This window comes from Pieris brassicae, chromosome 4, assembly GCF_905147105.1.
Source record: "Pieris brassicae chromosome 4, ilPieBrab1.1, whole genome shotgun sequence".
Lineage (NCBI taxonomy): Eukaryota > Metazoa > Arthropoda > Insecta > Lepidoptera > Pieridae > Pieris > Pieris brassicae.
The window spans coordinates 22,367,208-22,380,143 of record NC_059668.1 but is presented as its reverse complement, the minus strand read 5'-3'; the positions used below and the strand labels follow the sequence as shown (position 1 = coordinate 22,380,143).

The following is a 12,936-nucleotide window of genomic DNA, read 5'->3' as shown; positions in this document are numbered from 1 at the left end:
GCCCAGAGCATTTGGTATTCCCTGCAAGCCTCTCATGCACGCATTATAAGACATGATTTGCGAATTATCTATAAAAATACACTTGATTATAACAACTTATTTGACGATCTTCACAGACTAGAGTTGAGTATGTTTGCTGTTAAGTTGTGTCGTGCTGTTAAATTTCTAATTAAGTGACATTCAAATATATTCAGTAATGTTCGAATTTTACACTAAAACTGTATAAGATAATATAACTAATTCTGTAGCCTCTGTCTTCTGTCGAGATCTTCTCCTTCTCGTTCTTTGATCGTTGAGTGTATGCACCAATTTCGTTTCACATCTATGTGCGCTCTTCCTGGCGCGGAGAATTGTGACGTATACGTAGTAATCTGAGTCCAAGACCTATGATGGGTTGTCGGCCTTTGTCAAGCAAGCAAGCAATGTATGTCTAGTCACATTTTTTGAATTTATTAATTGGTTATTTAAGTATATACTATTTTGTTACTTCGGGGAAAAATTTGCTGTTCCTAAACAAAACAATTGAATGTTACGACTATATTAAAGTAATACAAAAGTACTTTTGTCAGTAAATTGTCTGAATACTGTTTAAGAAATATTTCTACAGATTTTTTGTTCATTTATACGTTTATATCATAGTTGATATTTAAAAAGGGTTATTGCGATATATGCTTGTTTACCAAAGTCTTTAATGTTGCAAAAAATTCAAGAAAAGGGTGTAAAAGAGTGAAAAAATTAAGTATTTGAAACATCATTCACACTTTATTTACAGAAATCACAGTAGTAATTACAAATATAGCATCACAGGGCAGGAGAAATATTGGTTTAGTAGTGGTGGTAGCCATGGGCTGGGGCATGGACGGGGTGAACTGATGGGGCAGAGTTGTGTACAACCGCGTTGAATCTAAAGAAACAAGACAAGATTAATACAGATACACCATGTTACGTTTTAAATTATTCATTAATTTCCTTAATAATTAAATATAAATTTTAAAAATATATATTTTTTTACGCTACTTAAGAACATTATATAATTTATATGGCATGTTACCCGTTGTGGTCGTCAGCGGTGTAGTGAACCTGTCTGAGGGAGCCATCAGGCTGCACCAAAGAGTAGGAGCCGTGGACTGCATCACCGTCGCGGCTCTCGTGCTGGGTCTTGTGGTCTCCGGTGTGGGGGTCAGCCACGGAGTAGGAGAAGTCGTATTTTGGGTGGGCCTGATATCATTATAAAATATATATTATACCAATAATATAGTTACATAATTATACACTTTTTATTTTAATATTTTATGTAATATGTCTACTATGTGAACTTACATAGGTGTCATGTCCATCGTAGTGAGCAGCGGGAGCGGCATATGCCACTGGAGCAGCGTATGCTAGTTGGGCTCCATGACCATGGGCCAAGGGACCAGCGGGAGCGCCATATGCCACTGGAGCAGCATACGCTAGTTGAGCACCATGTCCATGGGCCAAGGGTGCAGCGTATCCACCGTGGTGGACGATGCTTTGGGAGGACACAGCAGCATGGCCATGGCCGGAAGCGTTGGCAGCTGCCAAGAAAGCGCCGAAAGCTACGATCTGAATAAAAAACTCATTTTTTATATGCTCTATAAATAAAGCAATAAAATAATAAATATCTGTAGTAAACTTACTTTGCTGAACATTTTGTATGTGCTTTGGAACAAATAAGTTTTGATTGATGTCAACGGTCCTGCTCAATGGTTTTATAGAACGCGATCTAGAAATTGAGGAGTGGGGCAAAGAAATGCGTGCGCGCACCTTGACTCTAACGCTGACACACCGCCAAGGTCGTTCATACAAATATCGTACGTAATCGACACGGATAGAATGCTTGCTATTTCGTTGGTATTTTAGCTAATTGTAGTAAACACTTCCTAAAACATAATCGATTTATTGTTGAGGTAGGAAATATTTAGCAATAAAATACTTAAACCATTAATCTGTGGGAAATATGTTTGGAATTATTAAAGTCACTTATTCATACAATGTTCTTTGTTGTTGTTGCCGAATGTGTTATTTCAGTGCTTCTCTGATACACATTCACATAGCCAAGATAAGTATTATTTATGATAGGAAATAAAATTATTTTTTTCTTTCAAAACAAGTAATAAATATGTATCATAAACCTAATTTTAATTATGACATTGCGTCCGCAGTTACATTAAAGAGGCCTACTCAATAAAACGGTGGCGTTAATATTTCAAAACTTTTGTTTGTTAAAACGCCCAAATACATTTCGTTTTGAAACTTTACAAACCTATCTCATTATTGAAACGGAATAAGTCGTTTTTCAATTTTAAATAGTGTATAATGAAACATTTGGTGGAAAAATAAACTTAAGTTTAACTGTTGTAAGACAAATTTATTGTTTATATTTACAAATGTATTAATCAAAATCAAAATCTGAACCGATTTGGCTGAAAATTGGTGGGGAGCTGGCTAACAACCAGGAGCCGGACATGAGTTTTTATCCTGTTAATGTGATATAGTCAAAACATCAGTGTAGCCGTTCAATTGTTAAAAATTGTACGTATAATAAAAATGCAACTAACACGAAATAACAAAACGCAACAGAGAGCCAAACGAAATTTTATCTATATTGATACCTATCCTTAAGTATGATTAAAAATTAGGCAATTAGAAGTTTTGAAGTCGATCGGTTGATGTGTTTGTTTCTAGTTTTTGTTAGGTTTTCGTGCCGATATTATCATTAACAATGCCATGACCAAGACGATCGAATCTTTCCCGACAAAAGCGTATTGCAATAAATGGGTGGACCCATTTTGATGATTGTTTAAGTGGAATCGAAAATTCGAATCGACTTCAGATTATTTACAATAAGATATTTTTGTTTGCTTTATTATGTTTTAAATTTTCTATTTAACATATGTGTGGTGGTACACTAATTTCTTTATATTTTTTTATTCATATAAAATAGATCAGCCTTATTGATGTAATTAAATTAGAGTTCTCTTACTTCTTTTTTCTGTTTAATTGTGTTAATAGGACCAATTTATTTTTATTAATTATGGTGGTATTGTTATATAAAAATAATTTTACGAAAAGAAATGAGATAGAAATTGTCCATTGTCGCTCATACTTGTGTGCATGTTAGGACAAAGCCAAAAAGGACCTTAAAACTTTAAACAGTGTTAAACTTTACTGTTATTTACTCTTATTGATTGTTCCCGTTTTAAGCATTGAAGGAAAACAAAAATATTTTGGCTTATAATTATAATGAAATGAATGTATAATATAATTAAATAAAAGTGACAAAAATGTGTTTTTTTTTATAATACAAGAGAAGAGAGATGTATTGCAACAGAGTACAATTAATTATTATGTGGTCTTTGAGAACATATTCTCGTATATCTCTGTATGCTGATTTATTTCAAGTGATAATAAAATACTGAACAAAATTAAAAACTAGTCCTTGATAGGTTCCTAGGACATCTGTGTCAATTGTGTTTGAGATAAGATGGAGCGAAGAATGGCAAGAAAGTTATCTACGACTTTGACTTGGGAACAGGTAGGAAAAGTAAATTAAGAATTAATTTATCATCTTTTCTATTCATCAATGTACTTGGTTAGCTAAAAGAATAAAACACGTATGACTTTGAGTTTGATTTTATTAAATTATTAAAGAATGCAAACAATTAACGTAAACATTGCGTCAACGATTTATTACAATATATTAACAAGATCATGTCTGGATACAATTACATATAAGGTTAAATTAATTACAAAATTTTAAGACTAGACCGTGTTTGTGACATTGAAATATATATTCAAAGAATGAATTTAGCACGGTTTTGGTTTGGCCGCGGGTACTAAGATGTATGTTAAAGGCGAAATACTTTTTGCAGTTGCTATTCTTTTAGATTGAATACAATCTATAATATCGCTATATGAGACGACAGCGTTTGGTTCAAATTCAGATTTGATCAGTTCTGTTGGTGTGGGATTCTCTTCACATGGTTTTTCTTCACTCGCTTTTTCTTCACTTTTTACTTCAACTGTTTCAGTATTCTGTGACTCGGTACTTGTAGTTTCTGTGTTGACACCCTCATTGTTGACAGCTTCAGTAATTTCTGCGGTTTCCGCGTTAACAGGTTCTGTGATTTCAGCCGAGGATTCTGTTGGCTTTTCTTCGCTTTTAGGGGCTTCTACTAACTGTTCGTTTTTTTTACAGGGCGTCTCTTTGCTTTCTTGAGATTCATCGGTTGATTCCTTTTTGCTAGGTTCAGGTTCGGGAGCTACAGTTCTGACAACAGCGTTGAATCTAAAACATTAAAACAATACATAAATAAGTTATTAATATAAAGTTAGCGGTCAAACTTTTGTATCCATCAGATCGAAACAACTATTATTTTAACGACAACTAATCTTGGATCTCCACGGGATCAAAACAGTTACATAAGATTAAACTAAAACTCAAAGTCGCTATATAGGTAAATAAGTACGCTCTCTCAGTTCGCAATTCAATCGAAAAGTTTTGAGTCTCAGAAATTGTTGGAGCAAATCAATCCCAAGGATCATTTAAATAATCGTCAGATTTATAAAAAGGTTATAAGGATTACCCCTTAATATCATCAGCGGTATAAATAACTTCTCGCAGAAAACCGTCAGGTTGTATAAAAGAATATTGTCCTTGGACCACAGAACCATCGCTTTGTTCACTCTGGGTCTTTTTATCACCAGTGCCTTCATCATAAACAGCGTATGCATATTGGTAACCGGTAGCCGCATCCTGAAAAGAAATCTTAAATAAAAACCTAAGTAATTAAATATTAAGTGATTATTGTTATCAATTTGTATTTAAACTTAAAGCGAAAATTTCATGTCGAATAAACGAACACCAAAAAACATTTTTGAATTAATTTAGCCTTGTAGTTGATTTTGAACACTTATACCTTGCATTAGATCATCTCATATTACCTACTAATTAAACTAACGTTTAATATTATTATAATGAAATAAAAAGCTAAATATTTCATACTTACATCGGTATTTGCCAATACAATTGGGACATTAGCGACCGGTGACTTATAAGCTACAATTTGAGCATTAGCCGTGCCTGCTATTGGCGCCAGACCGGAGATTGGCGTGTTCGCAATAACGCAAGGTGACACACATGGACGGGCATTCGATAATGAGACCAATGTTTCTATAGGTCCCGCAGATATTTGAGCAAATTGCGGTCCAGTGTAAGACATAGGACCACCATAGTTTATATATTCCAATGGTATGACTTCAGAACCACCGCGTACAACGACATTGGAGAACGAAGCGCATAGAGCACAATGGAAAAATCCAATTAGAAGTATGAATGTCTGAAACAAAAAAGGCTTTTACAGTAAACTAGTATTATGTGAATAATGGTAACTAATAAGACTTACATTCAGAGTCATCTTTCTTGTTGATTTGTGGAAGACAACTGATTTTTTTCTTTAGATCCGCCGTCTTATAAGAGATGCTTTGTTTGCTAAAATATGCTGTTCTGTAACACCGAAACCAACCATCAATGTCGCTGAACACATGAATAGAGGTTAACAATCAATATGCTAATAAGCGTTTAACAGCAGCCAAGTTTCCTTCTTCGTATTCAGACCACGAAAATCACAAAAACTATATAAATTGGCGTGAAAATTACTTTTGTTTAAGAGAACGTTTAGTTCCTTAGCAATATTCGGGGAATTTATCATCACATTTATTTAAGTACACGGAAACCTTTCACGTAATTATGTTAATTTTATCAAACGCGTGAGACACTTTGTGCGTGTGCGTTTACAGCATAATACGCTTATTAAGCAAACTGATACGTAACGAGCCGAGTTTAAGAACGATTCTTATTTAATTTTTGTTTTACTTTAATAAACATAATTATTTTTTAAAGAGTTTATTAGTCTCTATTAAGAAATAAGACAATTCCACACTCAGTTTAAACCGAAAAATGTATTCGAATAGGATGTAATATATTGGTGATGTGTGGTGTGTGTGGTCGGTGATGTGTGAAATACTTTCAGCCTGACACATAAAGAAAAATAATCCAGGAGACTGTGTAGTTATAATAACGCGTCATAAAGAATACTTGTTTTATCAATTAGAGATAATAATTAATTATTCAATCACAATAATATACTACCTGTAAACAATGGAAAACCAAAATGTCTTCAGGTAAAATTGCTCTGTTTTTTACATGAGGAGTATTCAATGCGTTCTGATTTGTCAACTTCATATGATTTTTCTTTCTCTGTTTACTGTTGCCACGACATAATACAAAATTATCTTGAAGAGCATTTTTAAACCTAATATGTTAGATCTGGTTGGATTATTATATAATAAGAGAAACACCCAAAACATACATTTAAAAATGAATTCGTAAGAAAAGATGCTAGATTCCGTGATGTTCCAAGATATACTATAAATTAACATTTTATTCACATTATCTAAAGGCTCGGAATGTTTACCCAGCATTATCATTTTCATTGAAAGTATAATTAGCTGTGTGAAGTAGATTTGGTGATTTTATTTCCACATATGTTATTTCCATAAAATAATAACGTATATGTATTATAACTGTCAATGCTTAAGAAAACCAAGCAACAAGTCTTAACATAAACATTAATAATACTTAATAGGAAATTCTTTTTCTTTACGGATCAAAAGTGACTTAGTATATTTTTGCATTTAATTAAGAGATTTGCGTAATAGTCAGCCCTCTGTGTTATTTTTACTAAAGGACATTATTATTGTTTTACTAGAAATTGAACCTGTAAGCTGGATAACCACCAAGCTACCAATTAATCCACCAAGGGATTATTATTATTGTATATTTAATATTTTGTAAAATGATTTTAATTTGTTCAACAAGTTTATTGAGAAAACTTCCGGGACTTCAATACTTTGCGAGATGAAGTATAATGTATATGTATAACTACATTTAATTTCATTGATATGTTAATTAAATCATTGGCTTTACAACCTCAGATTTCTGAATCTGTGTTCATGATCATTTGTTAATCGAATAGGCAAGTAGGTGATCAGCCTTCTGTGCCTGACGCACGCCGTCAACTTTTTGGGTCTAAGGCAAGCCGGCTTCCTCACGATGTTTTCCTTCACCGTTGGAGCGAATGTTTAATGCGCACATAGAAAGAAAGTCCATTGGTGCACAGCCAGGAGTCGAACCTACGACCTCAGTGACGAGAGTCACACGCTGAAGCCACTAGGCCAATACTGCTCTATCATTGATATGTTACAGAACATTATGTTTGCTACTATATTATTTCTGAAAATTCGTGTCAAAGTAAAGACTAAAAAGTAGACGCAATTTTACTAAATTAAACTATATTATTTTTTAAATCTAAAAGAATACAGGTGTTATAGTAAAAATACAAAAATATTTTGTAAAGTTTATTCGCCGCAGTCTTATAACATAAAGTTCGTTGTGGACTAAAGACTATTTAAAATAAGGTACACGTAATATCACATAGGAGCTCTGCCTCTCGACCCACACACCACATCAGTGGTACTCAGCATGCACTGGCGCGGTGTTGTGAACTATCGCGTTGAAACTGGAATGAAAAATACATTATTATTTCATGCAGAGTACAATTATTAAGTGTCGTCATTTACTATTATTAGTTTTTACGTATGTCAAGTTAACGAATAAAATTACGACTGGCTTCTCTGTCTATAGTAATTGGAATGAATAGCTTTTTATAGACTGAAATGACAGTAAGTAGTAGGTAGATAAATGCAAATGTGGATCAAGATAAATAATGACTTGTATCAATGTTTTGTAGTATTTATGATATAATAATAAGTTTTTTTTTAATTCAAATTTCTACTTCTTAAAATCCTTATTTGTTTCAAATTTAAATAATATAGAGATGTTATATGCTTTCTTAATTTTCTTAGTATTAGGTTAGTAACTTGAACTGTATAAAATATTACCCGTTGTGGTCGTCAGCGGTGTAGGTGACCTTGCGGAAGGAGCCATCAGGTTGCAGGAGAGAGTATTCTCCCTTAACGACGTCACCATCACGCGCCTCGTGCTGTGTCTTGTGGTCACCAGTGTGCGGGTCCGACACGGAGTATGAGTAGTCGTATTTAGGATGGGCCTAAAACCAGGTAATATATTTTAGATATAAAATGTCCTATTCAGCGTTTATCAAACATCTCTTTCTCTAATCTCAAAACAAGAGAGAACTCCATTTCTCTGTGGGCATTTAATATTCGCTCAAATGGTGAAGGAAAACATCGTTAGGAATACCAGCTTGCCTTAGGCCCAAAAAGTCGACGGCGTGTGTCAGGCACAGGAGGCTGATACTTACTTGCTAGATCTAAAAAGGTTGTAGTGCCACAGATTTATTTTATTAAAAAATGTCAACAATTATTGCCAAGTTTTTATTTAATATTTAATGTCAAAAAAGCAAAATGGAGCAAAAATTTAAATAATGTAAATGAGTCTTGATGTAGACATCAACGCGCGCGCGTTTTCTAAATATTTTATTGAACTCTATCTTAACAGAATTTTCACGATCAAGACACGAAACAATAAAGGGAATAAAAACGTTCGAAAATAAAAGATTGCATTGGTATGTCCTGTTGATATAATTACAGCAAACCGTACTCCATTAAAATTGTCGCGTTTGCGAAACCAAACTTAATTCATATCTGTTATTAAACGTGAGTACTATTTGCAAACGATTTCGTCCATCATGCCAGTCATTATCTCAATTTCACAATGTCCTGGGAAAACGAGCACAAATATTGGCTTTAGAGTCACGAGCAGGATTGAATCGTTACATAATTATCAAATTATAACTTATGACGCTCTATTTATGACAACCTAAACGCCGTATTAGAACCATTACATTTCCTTTTGTTTTGTAACTGTTATATAATGTTTTGTTCAAAGCAATATACAGTTTTTTTAATGATTTCAAATTATAATAAGTATCTAGATATTTTACTTCCAAGAGCCTTTATTTTACTATTAAATTTTTGACATCTGTAGTCTAAAAATTAAATCAACAATTTTAAGACTAGCAAAAAAAACTTAACGTAATACTGGTTTACATGAAAAAAAATTAGCATTTATTAATTAGATACTTTATGAATGCAACAGGCGATGATTTGCATGACTTTGTTACGAATATGCTTACAAATAATAATTCGTACGGAGTGAGAACCCGATGACGTAATATTGGTAAAAGTAAAGCTGGATTGTTCACAGATATTTATCCCGGAAGCGACACGTTAATCGGGTAACAACACGTCAGAATTGCGCAAGTATCAATTAGTTACTATTGTATTACGACATCCACACTTTATGGTGAAACAGGTACAATACAATAAGTTGCTTAAATTGCCCAGAAATGGAAATTGTTATCGAATTCTATTATCGAATTAGGTCTATTGTTTATAGTATCGTTATTGTTTTATTAACATGCTATATATATATAAGTTATATATAAATAATACAGATTAAATAAATTCCTTTTGATCAGGCTTGTTATAAAAAAACAATTCTAATTTTAAATCCTTTTTTCACTATGAAACCACTTCTACCAAGAGTTTGCTATTTCATTAATTGTATTTTACTTTTAAATACATATAATTTTTTTAGGCAGGAAAACCTGTAGTTTGTATGTCTTTTTTTAATATTTCCTTTTGGCAAAGTAGGGCGATTCCATATTGGAGAATTCGTAAAGAGTATATTCCGTATTTGCTAATGTTTATGAAGTGCTAAGTGTTGCAAATGTCCATGACCATAATATTTATTTAAGTTTTTTCTCAGGAGATTGTGAAACTTCATGCATGCTCTCATTGCGCGGGCGTCCCTCGGTCATTATATTACACCGAAACTAAATTGTGGGTTGAGTTCATTTAATTTCATGTTTGTTAGTTGAGCAACCCATTGTGTAGATTGTATATATTTATTGTGATAGCTGGTGTGCTAACAGAGTAAATGTATTTTTATCATATTAAGTATATGCCGAGAATATCTTGACTTTACATTCTATAACTACATATAACTTTTGCTACCAAAACTGTTACTGTTTAGTTAAACAATGTGTTAAATGGTGAACGGAAATTTGTCAACAAAAAATGATGATTATATTTCTTAATTATTGATAGTTTTTATATGATCAGAATTAAGTTCATTTATTAGCAATCGGCGAGGTAATGTCTTCAGACATTTTTAATTTTTGGATTGATGTGATTGCTGATAAAGGTTGAACTTGTAAAAAGGAAATTGAGAATGAGATAGCGAGAAGGTCAACTGTTCTATCATTATAGTTATACTTTTAGGCTCTATATAATATAATCTTCAGGTTATTCATATATTTTTATCCTTTTACAATAACTGCTACACGTTTATATAGTTTACTTGTGTCCGCTATAAATGCTATACTTACATGATAATCAATGTGCTGATCATGGGCCTCGTACCCACCGTGTGCGACTGGCGCGTACGCGACAGCCTCGTGGCCGTAGCCCTCGCCGGCATATCCGTGACCAAGGTGCACTACACCGGCTGCTGCTACTGCTACAACGGAGAGGATTACTGCGGCCTGCAAAACCAATGTTGGATTAAATTTGCGAACGTGCTTATCCTTAGTTCAAGGGACGGATACACCCACCCTTTCGAGCCAATATAATTTTGGTTCGGAATTACGTTTTTAGTAATAAACCTGAGAAATCATTTACATGTTAGTGCTGGCTAACTGGGGGTTTTAACGCATTTATGTTTGTTCCGTAATAGTAAACCTGATTCTACTTAGATAAAGTATTTTATAAAATCTTAAGTAGTGTTAGAATTGAATGGATTAAAGTAATAGACAATCTTTTTCTGCTAAAAAAGTAAAGAAAAAAAACGTAATGTTAAAAATAAATAAATATCGTCGTATCCTTTAATGATATAAAATTAATTATAACAAAGGATATTATGCTGTTTGTACAGACGCAAACTCCCTTATATAAAACGTGCTCCGATAAAGAGTCTAGCTATCCTTTCACTTGTAACGGGATAAAACACAAATTACACTTACTTTTACGAACATTTCGACTGAATAAGGTTTGCTTCGTGAGACCGACCACACACGACTGATACCAACAAGGTGCACCACCGACTTTTATATTATGTTTAGCAGTGAGATGCGGCGTCGTACGCAGCGTCTACGCAAGAACATAGCGATTTGATAATGTGGTAATTACGTAAAATTATAGTACTTCAGTTCAAGGGAATTAACTAGTCAACAATAGAAAATAGAGCATATTTTTCACAGAAAATATTTGATAAAATATTTGTTACTAGAATGCTTTTTAAAACATTATTTTTCATGTTCTAGTGAATCGACTGTTTTTACCTACGACTATTTAAAAATTCGTAAACATTTAAATGACTTATTGATTAATATTGCATCACTACAAAGGAGTAGATGCTTGTATTATTTATTGAGAATTTTAAGGAAATAATCTATTTCGTATGAAATCAAAACCCAGGATGGTATTAAAATCTGGACCCAACCTAAAGCCATTGATCGGTATAAATAAATCAATCAGTTGCTTTACAATATTTTTAGGTATGGGCCTCAGATTTCTGCATCTGTTTCATGATCATTTGGCAAGTAGGCAAGTAGGTGTTCAGCCTCATGTGCCTGACACACACCGTCGATTTTTTATCGACCGGTCTATAGCAAGCCGATTTCATCACGACGTTTTCCTACATCGTTCGATTGAATGTTAAATGCGCATATAACAGTAAGTACATGAATATGAAAGTCGCAAAACAGACCAAAATATATTATAAATAGTATTTTTAGTTTAAATAAAGGAAGTGAAGCTTGAAAGTAATACATTTTATCTTTTTAATAACACAAGAAGGAAAAGATAAGTCTTTGTACAATGCATTACCTCATAAAAGCATTTTAAACGTTCCTAATAGGGATATTAATCACGAAATATTTCGATCACGTCCCTCGTTTTCTCTAGCCTGTCTTTTGTTTTACGTGACCAATATGCAGCGACAACTAAGATTCATATCTAAATATGCAACATTTCTTGGTCAATAGAACTTACGTTAGACATCCTGTAACAAAATAGAACCTTGTCCCGGGACTTCGGGCACTCTAAGAGGTTTTGATAACTATATTTTATTAAATTATCCGCTCTGTTTGTGCTATTAAAAAAATATATATATATGGAACAACCTGTTCCGGACCTTTTGAAGCTGCATTTATTTAATTTTATATGAGTGAAAAATTACAATCTTCAATAAGACAAGTTTATAAAAATGTGTGCCTGTACACACGTAAGACGTGAAACTTCTTTATGACTTTATTTTTCGAAAAATTATCTACTATATGCAACTTTACAGAAATTGGTTAAATAAGATAAAGTTTAACAAAAGGCTTTTATTATCATAGATATGAATACAAATAATACAATTATTTCATTTTACCTTATTACTACTAAGATTATTACAGAATTTCATTAATTGTAATAGAATTATTACTATCATTGTTATCGTTATTATATATTTTTGTTATTAATGGCTTCAAATCTCTTCGAATCAACCGTGGTAGGGACATGAAAAGGAGGCCGCGTAACCGAAAAATTTGACAGTAATTTTTTTTCTAACGCCGATAACATCAAAAAGTTTCGTCCCTGTGGCAGTGTTTAACCCTAGCAGAATATCCTCGCTATATTGCGATACTCATTCGTTGAGCGAGGAAAGTATCAGGTCTGGGGTGTCGGTGCTAAATACCAGACGCTAAATTAGCGCCTGAATACTTCACCGCCACGGCCCAAGAGTCACTACTCCAAAGGGAACAAAATCGTTGTTGGAGGAAATATTTGAGCTATTTATTAAGCCTTTTATAATATATTTTAGTTCGC

At 33.2% G+C, this 12,936-nt stretch overlaps 2 protein-coding genes across 2 annotated transcripts; both read right to left on the bottom strand.

Moving 5' to 3' along the window:
- Positions 1 to 748: 748 nt before the first annotated feature.
- On the bottom strand, positions 749 to 5,469 carry LOC123708428. The gene is made up of 9 exons (XM_045659125.1): positions 5,427 to 5,469; positions 5,031 to 5,360; positions 4,608 to 4,777; positions 3,832 to 4,309; positions 1,955 to 1,967; positions 1,659 to 1,717; positions 1,321 to 1,584; positions 1,052 to 1,218; positions 749 to 904 (listed from the first exon to the last, which is right to left on the bottom strand). The coding sequence occupies exons 1-9, from the start codon at positions 5,436 to 5,438 to the stop codon at positions 826 to 828; spliced, it is 1,572 nt and encodes a 523-aa protein (XP_045515081.1). The 5' UTR covers positions 5,439 to 5,469; the 3' UTR covers positions 749 to 825.
- A 1,965-nt stretch (positions 5,470 to 7,434) lies between these two features.
- Positions 7,435 to 11,135, bottom strand: LOC123708163 (cuticle protein 19-like). The gene is made up of 4 exons (XM_045658704.1): positions 11,088 to 11,135; positions 10,455 to 10,610; positions 7,984 to 8,150; positions 7,435 to 7,601 (listed from the first exon to the last, which is right to left on the bottom strand). Exons 1-4 carry the CDS (start codon positions 11,097 to 11,099, stop codon positions 7,550 to 7,552), a joined length of 387 nt encoding a protein of 128 aa, XP_045514660.1. The 5' UTR covers positions 11,100 to 11,135; the 3' UTR covers positions 7,435 to 7,549.
- Positions 11,136 to 12,936: the final 1,801 nt, after the last annotated feature.